Source organism: Pelodiscus sinensis, chromosome 1 (assembly GCF_052426305.1).
Source record: "Pelodiscus sinensis isolate ZL-2025 chromosome 1, ASM5242630v1, whole genome shotgun sequence".
NCBI lineage: Eukaryota > Metazoa > Chordata > Testudines > Trionychidae > Pelodiscus > Pelodiscus sinensis.
This window is the reverse complement of record NC_143052.1, coordinates 153,274,313-153,292,344: the sequence shown is the minus strand read 5'-3', so window position 1 is coordinate 153,292,344 and position 18,032 is coordinate 153,274,313. Positions and strand designations below refer to the sequence as shown.

Below are 18,032 nucleotides of genomic sequence, written 5' to 3'. Positions count from 1 at the left end.
CAGAGCTGCACGCTCACCCAGAAGGTGTAGCACTTCAGTCAGGGGACATGCCCAGAGATGGGTCTGACCTGGTCTCAAGAATGGCCAGTGCAGAGGAAGTCCTGTCCCTTCCCAGCCCCTTCAGGATGAGCAGCTGAACCTCAGGGTTTGGGGGCTAAGGGGGCATTGGGTGCATGCGTAGGGGGTGACCACATGCTTTGTGGGGTTTCCACTTGCCCACCCATAATAAGCTAATATGTGACTTCAAAAGAAGAAGAATCTTGGCACATTTAAATAATGTGACACCAATGCTTTAAAAGCAGCCTAAGATACAAATGTCCCTTAACAGTTTAAAAAAACCAACTACACGCTATCCCAGGAGGTAAAATTTGCTTCCATTTATTCTCACATGCTCAGATGCTGCTGTTGCACCTGTGCCATGTCATTAACTCCAGGGAGTAAGTATAAGGCGTAACTGAAAGCAGCTTTCAGAATAGGATGCATGCTGAATTTTACTTCAAGTCACTTGCAGATGTCTCTTGTTCAGGCAGGACTAACCTACTTGTAATCAATCACAGGGGATTATATATACACCCTGAGAGGCCCACACATCTTACTTTTCTGGGCTGACTTTGGCCTAGATGTCTGTATCTTGAGGGTCAGATACTTCTTCCACACCAGCTCAGCATCTGGTGCTCGCAGGAGACAGGAAGTTGTGTATGGGCACTAGAACTGTTCCTCCCCTTCTCCCCCTCCCCCCCCCCCCACACCCTTTTCTGCTAGCCTTCTTCCCCTGTAGGCTGATGTGTCTCAGCTACCTGGGCATTTAAGATGGAAGGCACGCCAAGGTGCCTAGGAAATCAGTGAGTACAAACTGAGGAGAATGTGACTGATACACAGAACAAGAGGGCTAAATGCTTGACAGGCAGCAAGGCCACATTATTGGCATCAGCAAGGTGCTAGGGAATGTTTTTCCCTGTTCGGTCATTCTAAGTGTTGCTTTTTCTGTATGGAAACACACTGCTTTCCAAGGCATGTGAAATGATCTGAGTTCCATGCACAATGCCTTCTAGACAGAAGCCACTGCAGAGTCTCTGTTTCTAGTGCAGCGGTGTTTATTTTCATTAGACAGTAAGGCCAGGGAGATCAGGTTCAGAACAGTGACTCTACTGGAGCAAATGGAATAATTGACAGTGAATAACGTACCTGACAAAGTTAACCTCTCGGTCTGTTTGTGAATGGTGCCTGAGCATCATCATCTTATTTGTTTGTATTAACGGTGATGCCAGAGAGGCCTACCAATGGATCAAGACCCCGTTGTGCTAGGTGCTGTACAAATACAGAAAAAGGCAGTCCCTTCCCCCAAAGAGCCTACACTCTCAGTATAAGACAAGATAATCAGTGGATCTGGACAGAGGGGGCACTACGGGAAAATGAGACAATACTGGTCGACATAAGCAGTTATCTAAGCATACCAGAAGCCTACCCAATGTCAATTTTTCTGTTGGCATCAAAGCAAAGGAAAATCTTAAGGATGGCTGTAAAGCAGGCTAATGAGTTATTTTTGTGGATGTTTATGGGGATTTTCTTCCAGGTGTGAGGGGCAGCATGAGAAAAAGCACAAAGGTACTTGTTCGTGGGCCTAGTGAAGACGAGATGGCCTCTCCACTATGAATGAGAAATGGTTGGTGGGAGAGGGGTAGGTACTTTGTAAGTGATTGCTTATTTTAAATTAATTCACTCTTCTCAATTCTTTGCCAAATGCTTTCTGTGATTCTAGCGTGCCTGGGCTATTTACGTGAGCACTTGGCATTTCATTTTCTGTTATGACAGCATCTATCCTATAGAGTTACTGTTCTTTTCTTACCGAGTAAACATAACTCTTAGATTCGGGTTCCTGCTGTGCATCTTCAGAGTTTAAAAATTCAAACTTTTTTATTCGTGTTCTCTAATCTTTGCTGTTTCACTTCACATTCATGCCAATTCACTCGTTTCCTAGAATATTCATGCAAAGAGAATACAGGGGCACTGAACCCTCTGTCGCAAACTTGGCTTTACTGAAGTGAAGAGTCATGGAAAATTCCTCTGACTTCAGTCTCCATGCTAGCAATATAAATCTAAATGGTTGTGGTAGGAGAATTGAAATAATTTCAACTAGTAGGTGGAGGCAAGCTGGTCTGTGCTGCAGAGCAGATAAATCAGATCATGCCATCTGCTAGGTATGGTAGTATAATTACAAATGAGAACGTCAGGACCAGGAGATAAGTGAATAGATAACATTGGGAGACAATCTAGGCATATGTGTCACTTTGGAAAGCTGATGGTATGAAATCAAAGGGACCACTGTAATTCCTGAACATAACTAAATACAGAAAAAAATAAATGATGTTGCTAAGAAACCTACCAGGGCTACTTAGTAAGCACTGCAACAATACAAATAAAGAATAATGGTATTTAAAGTGCATGAATAGTAATATAGCATCTTGTGTCTTAGGTGCTCAGAAACCCAATGGAGCTAGGTGGCCATAACTCATTGGGAGCTGGGTGCTAAATCTTTGGGTTCCTGGGAAATTCCAAGGCCGATATATATATATATATATATATATATATATATAAAAACAGAGACCATTAGATTGCATGTTTCCCTCAATCAGGAGACTCACGAAAGGCTATCAGGGTTTCACTATGTTGAAAATTATATTGCAATCTAAAGCAAAGAAAATCTCACTCTCCTGTGTCCTGCACCCCTTTGTCCTTAAGGTCAGGCAGCCTCTCTCAGCTTCTCAAAAAGTACACGCAAACAGATCATATAGGCTTTGCATTCATTTCTTTTATTCTTATTTTTACAGTGAAGTAAGGAGGTCATCGTGACAAAAATTGTGACTTCATATTTGGGCTCACCAGCCCAAAAAGCCTGAGAAACACTGGCAGAGAGGACAACTGCTTTGTCCTATTTACTTCTGTCCTCATCCCACTTGGATGAGATAAAAGAATAACACATTTGAAATGGAGACACTCATTTTTATATGAAGTAAATTAACCTTGTGCTGCAGTTATGCTTAGACAAAACCGCTTAATAAGAGTCCAGGAAAGGTTTCAGCACCTTCTTGAAACTACCCTCTGCCTTTAACATCAGCTAAAATAAATATTACAAGGACCAGCAAGCTTTATGCTTCAAGTCAAATTGAGTACCTGCTGAGGTCAGGAAGAAATTATCCCCTGCTCAGTCCATTATTGCACAATTCCTATAGGCACTTTATTGGTGTGTTGCTTCTTTTCCTGAAACGTTTGGCATTGCTCGCTGTTAGTAAAAGGTTAATGGAATAGCTGGACCATTTTTCTGCTGCAGTATGTTAATGCTCTTAGGAGGAGGAGATTCCACCATGGGAAGAGTCATGAGGATGACTTGTAAGTACAGACTATAGAAAACATTTTGTGTTCAGTGGGGGACCTGACAAGTTATTCAGCATGTCTGTGAACCATCCTCCTACCCAATGCACTTCCTCTAAACATAGTGTGTCTTCCCAGGATTGGGTGGATAACAAAATACTCTCTTGATGCCCCATCCCAGCTAATCTGTCTTCTAATGACCAGCACCATTACTGTTATGATAGACTTGCTGTTGGTCAGTGGGTGTTCCTCCCTCCCTCCCCCCCCCCAACAAAGTGACACAGAACTAATGCCTAAAAGCAAATATAAGATTTTTGGATTGCAAAGGTCAGGACAGCTAGTGTGGACCTGTGAGCACAAGAGCTGTCCATGGTGAAACAATGGCAGCTGGTCATTCTGTCCTTCACAGTGCTACTCAATTCCCAGGTTGGGGACGGGGGCGGGAGGGAAAAGGGAAAGAAGAGGAACTGATCAGCAAGCAGATACATTTGGAGGCACTCAGTGGTTATGCATATCCTTGCTTCCCAGAATCCCAGGAAGAAAGTATTTGGTGATGGAGATCTTCTTCTGGAAGGAATCCAGTGTCATTAATCTTCCCTGGAACCTGTTCCCCTTCTTCACACAGATAGTGAGTCGGGCCCAACTGGATTCTCATGTTGCTGACTGGAGCCTTGGTGGGGGGTGTTCACACTCTACAACTTCATACATTGTGCTATAGATCGTGTTTTCCTTCTGCACATAACTGGCATAGGGCTCCAACTCATGCTGCTCATTACTATCCTAGTAAATCAAAGGGAAGAACCATGAGCACCATGTTTGTTTGGGTAGCAAGTTCCTTCTTGACTCTTAAAGTTTGAAGTGAGCAACATGTTTTCCCTCCCCCAGTTTTAAGAAACACAGGGAGCAGTGCTTCCACTGTTCCTGGGTGTGCTATATGAATAATAACGGACTGATGCTATTGAAACAGTTGATGGCATTTTTCCCTTACTAATATAGCCATCATGAGGCAGCATGGTCTACTGCCCTGCACAAAGAAGTAGGAAGAAAACTGGGATCTATGTCTGGTTCTGACACTGATCTGTTGCGTGAATTGGAAACCATTACTTCACCTCTGTTTGCTCATCATCCATTTCTGTCTCCTACCTACCTAGTACCTAGGAAAATGCAGCCTTGATCACATTTTGATGCCTAGAGGTGATAAATAATAATAAACTGAGCTAAAACTTCAGAATAACGTTGAGTTCCAGTCTGTGTTAATGAGGATTTCCTGATGTGGCAGTGAGCACAATCAATCGTATTTAGGCTCCTAAGCACCCAAATGCCTTTTCAAAATGAGACGTACGCGCTCCTGTTAGATTTTGCAACATTGAGGGCAGAAATGGGGCAGAGTTACCACAAGAAGTCTGTGGTAGACAGACAAACTGAGGAGAGCCCTTGGCTAGCACTCTAACCACTGACCTGTTTTCCTTCCCTGTTTTTGTTAGTCATCTCACCTATATTGTAACATGATTAGATTGCAGTAGAGTTAACTCTTGTTAATTTGTGGATCTGACTCACATTTTGGCTGATGTTATGGCCATAAAGGTGCCTTAAAGGGTATGTAAATTACAGTTCTGGCCATTCAGAACATAGTGCCTTTTTCAGATTTTGTTACATGATAGCTTTCCTTTTATACATTTTTAAAGAGTTGCTTCTCATTTATGCTGTGTCTACATTGGTAAGATTTTGCGCAAAAGCAAGTGCTTTTGCGCAAAATCTTGCCGCCTGTCTACACTGGCCGCGAGTATTTGCACAAGAACACTGACGTCGTAATGTACAAAATCAGTGCTTCTTGCGCAAATACTCTGATGCTCCCGCTCAGGGATAAGTCCTCTTGCGCAAGTGTTCTTGTGCAAGAGGCCAGTGTAGACAGGTAACCTCAATTTCTTGCACAAGAAACCCCAATGGCTAAAATGGCCATCGGAGCTTTCTTGCGCAAGAGAGCGTCTACACTGGCACGGATGCTTTTGCGCAAAAGCAAATTTTTTGCGCAAAGGCACATGCCAGTATAGACTCTCTCTTGCGCAAATACTTTTAAAGGAAAAACTTTTCCGTTAAAAGTATTTGCGCAAAATCATGCCAGTGTAGTAATAAGCCACCGAGTAATAAGGAAACACTTTTAAAACTACCCTCCCTCTATCCCCACCACTTCGCTGTAAAATCTCCTGTATCATAGCTGTGCTCTGCATAGTCTTCCTGGCATGATCCTGGAGAATTATCAGAGCTGCTGCTTTTAGAATCACAAGAATGCTAGTCTGAGTTGTGTCAGTGGCAGTGTGCTACAGGCCTGGGTTACAGGTCAGAATTTTGGTATTTGAAGTGCAGATGGATTCATTCCTGCATTGTGTCAAGCAACAGTTTGGAAAACACAATTGTGCTCACAGAAGGAAGGGAGAGACAAAATCTGGCAGCTTCCTTAATATAGAAAACTTTTCTGAGTTACTTTGGAAGTACATTTCTCATTTAGTGACATGTTCACTTACACTCTCTTCCTTACCTGCACGTTGTGTGTGGGAGCAGTCTCAGGGCGTTCGGATTTATAACCCAGTCTGTAGAAGGGAAAAGGGGGCGGGAAAGAGAAAAAGACTGAAAAATGTAGCCACTTCTACCTTCAGTGTTAGGTTGGGCTATTGAGACCACACATCTTGGGGCTGGAGGACTCTGCTTTTGAAAGAGGCTATAGTGCACAAGTAATGAACTCCTTCTTCCTCAAGTCATCAAGCAGGAGGCAAAAGATCATCCAGCAGAGTCCTCTTGAATTGGTGGCTCCTGACTCTGATGTTTTGATCTACTGACTCTATATTTGTAACAACGTGCTCTCTAATTGTTTCCATCCCTCTGTGGATTTTTCCATCCATGTGCAGAATACATTTTTATGTGTACCTAGGCATGTGCAAATGTGCAGCACCAGTAGAAACAAAATTTGATTCTGGGTGCTCTGCTAATCATCTGGGTGACTTTTAACTCTTCTGAGCAGCCACACAAGCTTACAGGGAACATGGGTTAGTGAAGTCACTATTTCTGTTTGTGGGAATCCTGAGTCCATTGGGGAGCAGAATAGCAGAGACCAGGTCCCCTAGATGGACAAGAGCTTTGCCCTGAGTAAGCTTTACTCTACACCAGTGGTTTTTAACCTTACTGCAGCCTGCACCCGTTTGGTTCTCAAAATATGTTCTCACGCCCCTTAATAAAAATTGTTGAAGTAGGTCAGTTCTTTAAACCTAAAATGTATCATAAAAATCTGGCATGTCTTGCACCCCCAGTGGGGGGAGGGGTGCACCCCAGGTTAAGAACAACTGCTCTACATGAATTAATCCCCTTCTGGGGGAGGAGGAAGACCTGGCGCTAAGAAGCTGGAGCTTGGGGAGAGGAGCTGAATGAGATGTTCTCCTCAAATACCAAAGAACATCCCTGTTACGAATTGGCTATAAAGTATTTAAATACTGTTGTTTTATCCAGGAACTGCATCCCTCTAACTTGTTTAAGCAAGGTCTGATGGACCTGAAATGCAGCTCCAGCCAGCAGTGTTCCTCATACAGTCAAGATTCTGCTGCTTGATGCAGCTTTATTAACATGACAGGACAGTCCCGCTCCATCCTCTGTGTTCAACCCCTCAAAGTGCTGGCACGGAGAAGCTAATTGAGAGACTCTGTAGTATGTGGAGAACAACTTTTACTTTGCCAGCTCTCCATGTTGACTGGACTATGTTCCCTGGACAGAGCAGGAGTTATCTTATGGGTCCCATACCGTACCATTCCACTAGTCTATCATTCACAGAGATGCATTTTGTGTCTTCGTGCTGTATTATGCCACTTCTAAGGTTCCCTGTACGCTGCGCACCTGTGTGCTCGCCCAGCAGTTTTCTGAGCTCTGCTCAGAAGTTCAAAGCTCCCATCTGGGCTGGGAACTCAGCTGATTAGTGGGGAAAGGGGCATTTTACGGAGCAAGCAGCTAAATGGAGCTAGCTGCCTGCTTGAACTGAGGAGCTCTTAGAGCTAGTAAAAAGGGAGCTAAGGAGAAAATTCATGGCTGGGGAGAATGGGAGGGAGGGAGTTAGTAAGTAATTGGCTAAGGAGGAGTCAGAAGAAAGGTGTGTTTCCAGCATCCCTCTGCAGGAGGAGAGGCAGACTCAATACTCTCAAGCCTCCTGGGAAGGGGGAGACAAGGGGCTGACTGCATGGGGTTGGTGGGGGAAAGAGAGGGCTGGTGCTGGCATCTGTGCAGTGAGGTGGAGGCAAGGGGCAGTTTGTCTGGGATGTCAGACTAGCTGTAGTCCTCTGTGACTGGCTGGGTTGAGGAGGAGAGTAGGCTGCAAAGGAAGTGTGTGTGCCAGGACATCTGCATGATTGCATTTCAAACAAAGTTTGCATAAGGTGTTAATGGCTTAAGAAAGAGAGAGATTCTTTTAACAGAATGTTTTTGGAGTGTTGCAGATATCTAAAACACTGAATTTAATGATTTAAAAAAATCTGTTACTAATTAATACATGGTAAATTGTATTGCATTAAGACCAGATCTTTGCTATTTGGTAGAGTTCTGGCTTTTATGAGTCGGAAGTAGCAAGTACTAGCTTGAGCTGTTAGAAAGGTTGATACATGTACTCCAAGGGTAGTGTTAATTTTCTTTTTTATTTAATTTCATATTAAATATCATAAACATTGCTCCTTGTTTAATATATTTTCGTCCACACCTATGGGCTGCTTAAAAGTGTGTGTGTGTGTGTGTGTGTGTGTGTGTATTGGTGGTGCACATCCACATACCTCAATATTGGAGGTGCGCATCAGAAATTTCAACGAACCCAAAAGAAAATTCAACCCGCCTGTCAAGGCTGTTCCTCACTCTGGCACAACAAATGCAGAAGTTGGGAGCCAGCAAGAGCACTCCAAAACCTTTCTTCTACAGGCTATAGTACAAAAACTTCCCTCCACAAAATCCTAATACTGTACCCAGATTTTGGGGGACCCGCTGCCACCATCCAAGTAATTTGAAGAAAATCAGGGAAGAGATCACTTTGGAAATCCTCTCCCTAAGGTAAAACTCTCCCTCCTGCCCCAACCTCTGTTTTGCTTGGAGTTGGGAAAAACAGAGGGAATCAACAGGCAACATTGGCTCTGCCCTTGTAACTGGGCACTGAGTCCTAAGGTCACAACCATCAACCAATACTGGTTAATTAGAAGAAGAAACAATATTTATTATCAAAACAAAACTACAGTTGCAAGCATAGTAAATTGGCTAGATGGAAAGAGCCACCATGCATATAGATACTCAGGGAAAGTCCCCGGGCTGAAGGCTTAATTACGAAAGAGAAAAAAACAATTAACAAGCTCAGACATTATTTCCAAACCCCCAAACAAGGAAAACAATAAACACTGGTGGACTATCTAAACTTTTCCCTACTTACACATTTTAAGAAGTCTGTTCTTCGGGAGAGAAGCGTCTCCCATCTCCCTCAATAGCTGGGAGAAACTGCTCTGCCTCAAAGAAGAGAGAGGGAAGTAGTGGGGGCAAAAGACCTATCTGGCTTTAAGATTAAGCTAGATGGGTTTATGAAGGGGATGGTTTGATGAGATAACAGGATCTTGGTAACTAATTGACCTTTCACTATCAGTGGGAAATAGGCTAATGGAGAGATGATAGGAGTTACTATAGAGAACTTTCTGGGTGTCTGGCTGGTGAGTCTTGCCTACATGCTCAGGGTTTAGTTGATCGCCATATTTGGGGTCAGGAAGGAATTTTCCTCCAGGGTAGATTGGCAGAGGCCCAGAGGCTCTGTAGCATGGGGTACAGATCACAGCTGGAGGATTCTCTGCATCTTGGGGTCTTTAAACCATTTGAGGACTTCAATATCTGAGATATATGTGAGAGGATTATTCCAAGAGTGGGTGGGTGAGATTCTGTGGCCTGCACTGTGCAGGGGATCAGACTAGATGATCATAATGGTCCCTTCTGACCTTAAAGTCTATGAGAGAGAAAAAAAAACCTTTCCTGTTTTTAATTTTTACCTGAATTGTTATTGGCTGACCCCCTGATGCCTTGGCTAGGTAACATTAGTTAAACCCTTAGTCACCAGTGCTGGTCAGCATTCCTGATTATGACCCCGCCCAAGGATAGAAAATGTTCAAGGGGAACATTGTCCACATCTTGCATGAATGTGACAGAATCAGAGATGCTTTGTCAGATCATAGGATAACACCTTTCCTTTCCACTCCATTCTGGACAAACTGATATCATAGCACCATATTATACATACCTGCCATGGTGGAGCTTCCAGAGGAAAATGGAAGTAAGAATGAAGAGGATGCCCAGAATACCAGCAGCGATGGCACAAAGCCAAATTGTCCATACGTGTAATGGGAGGGAAGGTTCTAAATAGAGAGTATCACCATTTCAGTTATATTTCCTCACTGATCAGTTCCTTTTATTGTGTCCACCTGAGGATCACAAAGTGCTTTAAACATTAATTCAGCCTCACAGCTTGTCTCCAAACTAAATAATATTTCCACTTGACAGAAGGGGAAACTGAGGCAAAGACATTAAATAGCTTGCCCAAGGTCATGCCTGAAGATTTCAGCCTGGAAATGGAAACCATAGCTCCCAGTGGTCAGTTGTGTACTATAACCACTAGATCATGTTGCTCTGAAGGAGCTCAGAATGTTGCAAGCCATCTCCTATATCACCTCAAAGCAAAAAAGCAAGCAAATGAATAAAAGAAGCCGGATGACAGCCATTTACCATTCAGATTATGAGACCATTAGCCATCTTCTGGGGGCCCATTAGAATGTGCTTTCTGCCCCTTCTCCTTTCACAGTATTTGTCACTTTTACAGATTTCCCTCTCTAGACATGTTATGAAGCAAACTGAGAAGGTCAGCTGAATTGACCAGCTCCCTGCCGCACCCTCACCAGTCACACTAGTATTTGCTGGCACTGGAGAACAGAGCAGCACATGGATTTATCAGTTATGAAAGAAGAGTGAAAAGAGATGTGTGCCGTTACCTGGTTTGCATTCTTTGGATTGGTTCATATTCCAAGCTGGATGAGAGACTGTGCAGGTAACACCTGTCTTATTGAAGCTGTATGTACTGAGCACAGTCACTGTCCCGTTGGGATGATTTTCAGTCTCATTCTTGGAATCTCCACTTGGGGCCCAAAAGATCTGTGCAGCTGGTTTCCCTGCAGCTGCCTTGCACACAGCATCCCTGTTACTGTCACATATCAAGTTCATTTCAGGGGGGACTGCAGGGCAAGAGATAGGGGAAAGCATTGAAGTTGAGTTTGCTGCATGTGGGATGGCAACTTCTTGATTACTACAAAAGAGCATAGCAGAAAGAGGAGAATGGGAGTGTAGACAATACTGCAATAAATAGTAAACACCTGCTACAGCAAAATAGATAACAGGGAGTCCTTACAGCTCTGAAACAGGACGAGAGAGTAAGTAAAAACCATAGGCATATGATTTGCATTACCATAGACAATATCCCAAGACTTGGCTTTGGAGAAATGAAGTACCCTCTCGTCACATTGCAATTTATCCTGGTTCAGTATGAGACACACAAGTTCTCCTTCTCTGTCTGCTGTCAAGTTGAAACCCAAAACCAAGAAAAGAACCTGTATTCACTTAAGAACTGGAGAATGGTGAGGGCTAATGTGGGAACTATGAAAAAACAGAAAGGAAGGCTGGAAGCCACAATAAGCAAAGGTACATCCCTGTAGGAACAGGTCCTTTCCTTGACTGATCAAGTTTCCCAGTTCTATCACTCATTTATCACCCAGGTTCCGCTGTGTTGTCTTGTCATGACTCCTAACACACTCATCCATTCTTGTCAGTTTTTTCAGAGATGATGTCTAAAAATGGGCCAGAATCCACAGCCCCATGTCCAAAACATTCAGCTGTGGATCTTGACCTACATTTTGTATCATCTCCTGCTGGTCTCCAGTAGTAGTTGACACAGAGGTCTGTGTATATTTCTTATCCCTAATGCGTCTCTATCCTTCTATACCTGTTAGCTTTTAAGGTGCCACTGGAGTCTCTGTTGTTTTTGCTGAAACAGACAAACATGGCTATCTCTCTGAAACCGGTCTTCTCCTCTATTTTAGTTGAATAATAAATTCTCATGGTTATCTGATTTAATATAGTTTTTTCCAAAATTATTTGAGCAACTTTTAGTATTCTGATTTAGGGTATGTCTAGACTACAGGCTTTTATCGACAGAAGTTTTGTCGACAGATACTGTTGACAAAGCTTCTGTTGACAAAGAGCATCTAGACGACATCCAGTTCTGTCGACAAAGCAAGCCGCTTTGTCGACATGACCGTGTGGACACAAATGACAGTATAGATGCAATAATGTCTTCTGGCAACAGAACTCTGTCAACAAAAAGCGTTATTCCTCGTAGAATGAGGTTTACTGCCGTCGACAAAACTGAAGAGTTCTGTCGACGTTATGTCGACAGAACTCAGCGGCAGTGTAGATGCAAGTATAGCTTTGTCGACAAAAGTCCACGTTTGTCGACAAAACCCTGTAGTCTAGACACACCCTTAGTTATTATCCTAGTGTTGGGTAGGTCACCACAGTCATCCTCCATTTTGGTGCACAAGATAATGCACTAATCATATTTCTAGCAAATAGCCTCTTTACGCTTGAGGCAGAAATGTTACAGGGATAGAATAGCAGGTGCTGGATATTTGAGGAGGTTGGTAATAGGATCTATATTAGCCTTTTACTTGTAGCACATTGGTTCTAAACCAGATCAGGTTTGCAGTAATAGAAAGTCATTGCTATCTGCTGTAGATTAATTGAGCTGACCTCTGTCCCAGTGTTAACAGACTTGGTTTATACTTGCCAATGGGCATCCAGTCCCAGGAGAAAGACCAAGGAACAATTGAACACAAGGGCACTGAATTATCCTTATTTGTAAAAATGGGCATCAATAAGTAGGGTTTAAGGTGCATTGACTTGTTTGACTTGTCAGTCTCCAGAAGTGTCATGCTAGAATTTCTCACCAGGGCTAATTAGTGAAGGTGAGAGGGGGAAATACCAGAAGGGCCATTTGGCCTGGGCCTCAAGCTCAAAGGGAGCCTCAAATTTAGCCACTAGTTAATTTTTTTTTTGGCCTTTGTTACATAAAAAAAAGTTCAAATTATGTTTAACTTTTTGGGGGGGGGGGTACCTTATTTTGTTTTCATATGCTGTCATTTTTGCTATGGCTAGGGGCCCTCAAAAACTGAAAGTTACCCCGGCCTCTCTGAAACTCTGATAGGGCTTGTTTCTTACAAGCACAAACACTTATATCCTCAAAAGTTCCTAACCTCCATTGAAATCAGTGGAAATTGGGAGTCTAAATACTTTTTCCAGGTTTTGGGCCTAAATGAACTTTTTAAAAGTTCATGGAGGAATGGCTGGGGGCTTTTGTTCAGAGCCCCTCTACCAAATAGCAAAACATTGATGTTAACGTCAAGTAGAAAAGTAGCTCAAAAACAATCTTTCCACCCTTAGAAATCAGGAGGAAGGTTTGTAGAAGGCTAGGGAGGCAGAATTTAAAGAAGATGGATTGGAGGAAAGACCTTAATACATTCACATAAGGGATTAACCCATCAGACATCTTAAACTCTTAGTTTTTAAAGTTTTCTGAGCCTATACCCTCAACATTATAAGAGGAGGACAGGGTTAAGTGCCAGGCATGAATCTGACCCTATAGACCAGTGGTTTTCAAACAGTGGGTCACAACCCCCTTGAATGAGGTCACTTACACTTTCTGGGGCCCGAGGTGGAAGTCTGGACCCCTCTGCCCAGAGTCAAAACCAAAGCCAGAGGGCTTCAGCCTGAGGTAACAAGATTCAGGTTAAAGGCCCCTTGCCTCAGGCTGAAGCCCTTGAGCTTCAGCTTTGGCCCCACTGCCCAGAGCAGTGGGGCTTGGGCTTTGCCCCTCTACTGCACCGACTTAGGGCAGTGGAACGTGAGTGGACTCAGGTTTCAGTCCCTGCTCCTGGAGTAATGTAGGATTTTTTTTGGTTAGCAGCAGGTAGTGGTGCAATGAAGTTCGAGTACTTCTGCTGTAGACAATTTAGAAGGTCACAACTTGTTACTTACCTAGTACAATCAGAGTGTAGTTTTGATTGAAATTTCCTGCAGTGCTTACAAATTCACAGATGTAAATTCCCTCATCTGTGAGAGTCACATTCTGTATCTGAAGTGCAGTGTCAGTATCAGGGCTAGACTTCCAATCTATTTTCTCACTGCAGTTTCTCACTGTCTTGTTCAGATCAGCTCTGTATGCCAGTGTGCAGGGTTCCCCAGTCTTTGGTATTATCTTCCATATTACTAATATACGATCCAAACTTGAAGTGTTCACACAGATCAAATTCACACTGTAACCAGCTATTCCATGTACATTGGTGTTACCTAGAAAAGATGCAGGAAGAGAACACTTGAAAAGGTCACGTAGAATGTCATGATAACCGTAGAGACCTGTTTCACCAGGGGGTCAGAACCCTGGTATTACACAGTCTTCCATAGTAAGATTTCACCTCTGTAGAAACTAGACCCCTCTCATTGTATCTGCACCTTTAAACTGTGACAGATAACTTGATATTTGCCTTTGCCTCCACCCCATAGGATTAGCCTCTCTACTCCCATAACCTGCAGAACCTCGTCCTTATCACAATCATTTCCCAGTTCCACTACAAAGGCACTATTGTGTATTGGAACCTGACTGAGATTCAGGGCACAGCTATACTGGAGGAGCTCCTGGGATAATTTTTTTTTTTTTAATTTTTTAATTTGTCAGCAATTGCAAGAAAAATGAATCATGAGGAGGCAGTAACATTAGCAGGGTCTTGGTTCTGTACTGACTCTAAGGGAAGCACAAACCAGGAAAAGTCAACATATCGGAGCCACTTCCTGGTGCTCCATCCACAGTGGAATAGCTGGAACCCAGCAGGGTCAGAAAATCCTTAAAAGGGGCTACATGCTAAGGCTTGGTCTACATGTAAAATGTATACTGGTGTAGCTGTGTCAAATAGGGGTGTGATTTTTATTTATTTTTTTACCAACATTTCTGTGCCAGTATAAGCCTTAACAGGGATGAAGATATCCTGGAAAAACATTCTACTTTGAAAAGAGTCTCTGTTCAGCATATCTTTCTGCCTCTAACCTCTCAAGGCCAAATTCTGCCCTACAACACTGGAGTAAATCTGAATAAGTGCCTTTGATTTTAGCAGCATTATGATAGATTTACATTGATATTATTTCAGAGGGGTAGCCGAGTTAGTCTGTAACAGGAAAAACTTAAAATCAACAAATAGCCTAATAGCACCTTAAAGACTAACCAAACATGTAGATGATATCATGAGCTTTCATGGGCACAACCCACTTCCTCAGATTTATTACTGAAAGCTAAATGTGAATGTGTGTATTTGGTATTTATCTGGTCACTATTCTGACAAGAATGCATTTTTTCTGCAGTTATATCTGCAGAGCCCTGACACACACTGGGGGAGAGAGAGATGTGATCTGTAGCTTATTCTCCCTCACTAAGCACTGACTCTCATTAAGTTCCAATTAATACTCTTTACTAACGATGGTGGAGTAAGAGGAAATAAAGAACCCAGCTGCATTCTTAGATTTTAGGTGAAGTTTATTGAGCTGGTAATTAGAAAAATCGTTTGATGGTAAATTGAGCAAATTTGTCCTGCAATTGTTGAGAACCAATAGGAAACTCCCTCCTCTCCATTCTGGATACAAAATCCATATGAAGTCCAGTACAATTAATTTTCATGACTGAATCATCCACACCATTATTAAGTAACATCGTATGTACTAGACTATAAATATTATGTCCACATGAGTCCATCATAAAAACTTCAAAGCTGATTTAAAAGGACAATTTCAACCTGTTTAGGTCACTAAAATTACCCTTCTGGGTGCATTTACTGCATTTCTGGAGATGAAACTTTTATTCTGGATCCTCTGTGAGCTGCACAATATTTAGGCTTTATCGAATCTACAGGTTTCACTGTGACACTGTGGGTATGTCTACACTGCAGTGCTATTTTGGAATACTTCCAGGATCCCAAATAAGCCCTTTATTTTGAAATAATGGGCTCGCTGTTCCCACATCCCTGTAAACTTTGTACCACGAAGATTAAGGGATGTTTTGAAATAGCGCTCTATTTTGAAATACACTTGAAATAAGCTGCGCAATTTGAGGTTTTCCAAAGGAGGCTGGATAGCCAATTATTTTGTATGATTTTAGACACAATAAATCCTGCATCTTGGCAGGGGGTTAGCCTAGATGACCCTTGAGGCCCTCGTAACTCTGAGTCTACGATTTCTTGCTGACAGGAGTCTGGTCTCAGGACACTGACTTGATGACCTTCCCTACCTACATGAATGAGGAAAATCTCTTCAGTCTGGACTTGTGACAAAGTGGCACTAATCCCCAGGTTAAACCCTGGTCGCTTCTGTTTGTCCCCTAGGGGCCTGACAATCACTGTCATTTGGGGGTAATGCAGTGCAACCCCTGGCAGCACAAGGGCAATGGCATGTTTCAGTCTCCCCAGTGCTCTTGGTTTCCATATAGCAGCCAGAGGCAATTTTTTTCCATTGATGGATGCACATCCCCTGAGAGGCAGAGGAACTCGTGTGGTTCCACTGTTCTAGGGAAAGCGTGCATTGGGAGGATGTTTGCAGCATACTAAACTCTGTGCCAGGGGATGTTAGGTATGAGTTAGAGGTAAACATATCCCTTGTACAGCATGCCTTGATGCTGCTACAACCCATAGGCTGTAGTGCTACCCACAGAGCATTAAAACCTACAGATCCCATTCTCTCACCCATGAAGCGTCTCTGTGCAAAACTATTCGCTTAGATTTTAAACTTATTGGGAGCAGCAACTAGCTCTTTGTTCTGTGTTTGTACAGTGTCTAGCACAATGATGCCCTGATCCATGACAAGGGCACTGGAGTGCTACTATAATACAGATAATTAGTAATAATGAGACTTTGGGTAGGATGAGAGGATTCAGCCCCAAGTACAGGGTTAGCTGCTTCTTCCCAGTCTCTCAAAGGGCGAGGGATGTCTCAGTGCTCTGCCTGGCACCAGGCCATCTGCTCTTTCTTAACCATTTAGTGATGGCCATTTGATCAGGAAGTACATTACCGTTAGGGAGGCTTGTCCATTGTACCAAATTCTGGGTATCTTCCTTCTTGTCAATACTTGAATTGTATCCTTGACAGCATTTAGTATCAGCTCCAGTGGAATTTCTTGCCTGAGAACCTTTTTATAAGAAAAAAATTGGAGTATCTCTTTCAAATCAGCTCGCTAACTCAGCGGGGAAACAAAAAGAATCTCTGCCCAGTTGGTTCTGACAATCCACCTCTTCACAATTTGTTCAAAATGACCAAGAGGTGCTTCATGCCCAGCACGTTGGGACAGCTGAGTGGGAATGTGACCGCATGCAAAGGACCAGGAGGCATGACTCTGGGGGTGCTAATCCTGACTGTGGGAAAGATTTCCTCTCTGAGCCTAGGACAGTGTTTCTTAAACTGTGTTCCAGTCGGAGGTGTGACACAGAGAACAATAGAATTCAAAATGGCCGCCCTTAAAGGGCTCAATAACTTCCCCCCCAGCCCTTTTTTTTCCTCAATAACTTTCCCCCTGAACTCTCTGGTTTTTTCCTCTCAACAAAAAATCTTTGGTGTTCCTCATAAAAAAATTAAAAAAAATTGTTTGGTGTTCCTTGGTCTTAAAGTTTAAGAAACACTGGCCCAGGCACATCCTTTACTCCTTTTATGTATCACTTTCTCTGTTGCTTAGGCCTGGGCTACACTTAACTTGAAGCAGAAAAATCTTCAGTGCTGTAGTAATGTCAAACCAACACTTGTGTAGATGCTGCTAGGTCGGCAGAAAAATTGTCAACCTAACCACCTTTGCTCAGGTAAGCGGTGTTCCCACAGCTATGGAAAAACCCCTTCTGTTGCTGTAAGCTGCATCTACCCTGTGACGTTATGCTGCTGCAGCTATGGCACTATAGCTGTATGACTATAGTCCCCTTAGCACAGCTGTGGCCGTAAAATAGGGATAATACTCATCTCCACAGGATGTTGTTTAGCTTAATTCATCAATGGTCATGATGGGGCAGGCAGGGTTAGAACAAAAAGATAAATCAATGCAAAGTATGACTCGTTCTATTAAACCATTATCATCAGACTGTAGGAACAGCTGTAGCTGACTTCACCTATATGGCTAAACACTTGTCTTTATCCTATGTAATGCTGTTCAAAGTCAATGTTTTTGTGCTTAAAGAATCAGAAAAATAAGCTATCTAATTAGGACCACTTTTTTTTCTTTTTCTTAAACCAAAATCCTCTGGGAATGATTTGTAACTTGCAAAGTGAATACAATTCATTCAATTTTTATCTGATTTTACACACATTTACCTGTGCATTTGTGCCTTTTCTCAGTGTTTGGAGAAGAGTCCTAATATATAACCTGAAGGTGCAGAACAGAAAATTCCCAAGATAAAACCACAGCCTGCCAGTCCTGGGGACAGATACAATTGCAACTGCACCCTGCTTATAACATTACCTTGTTGCTTCAGCTCAGACAGTGACAAACAAATATGT

General features: G+C 42.8%; 1 protein-coding gene across 3 annotated transcripts in view; it reads right to left on the bottom strand.

Moving 5' to 3' along the window:
- Positions 1 to 2,789: 2,789 nt before the first annotated feature.
- CD200R1 (CD200 receptor 1) overlaps positions 2,790 to 18,032 on the bottom strand; it is a 147,632-nt gene continuing 132,389 nt past the window's right edge. For 2 of the 3 annotated variants that reach the window (XM_089772660.1, XM_014577947.4), the window contains 5 exons: positions 13,498 to 13,809; positions 10,404 to 10,643; positions 9,659 to 9,773; positions 5,906 to 5,957; positions 2,790 to 4,149 (listed from right to left, as the gene is read on the bottom strand). In XM_089772660.1, the coding sequence (XP_089628786.1) occupies positions 4,021 to 4,149; positions 5,906 to 5,957; positions 9,659 to 9,773; positions 10,404 to 10,643; positions 13,498 to 13,809 (848 nt within the window). In that variant the 3' untranslated portion in view covers positions 2,790 to 4,020. Of the gene's footprint in view, positions 4,150 to 5,905; positions 5,958 to 9,658; positions 9,774 to 10,403; positions 10,644 to 13,497; positions 13,810 to 16,566; positions 16,684 to 18,032 lie in introns of all 3 variants that reach the window. The other variant, XM_006112221.5, reaches the window with a different exon arrangement.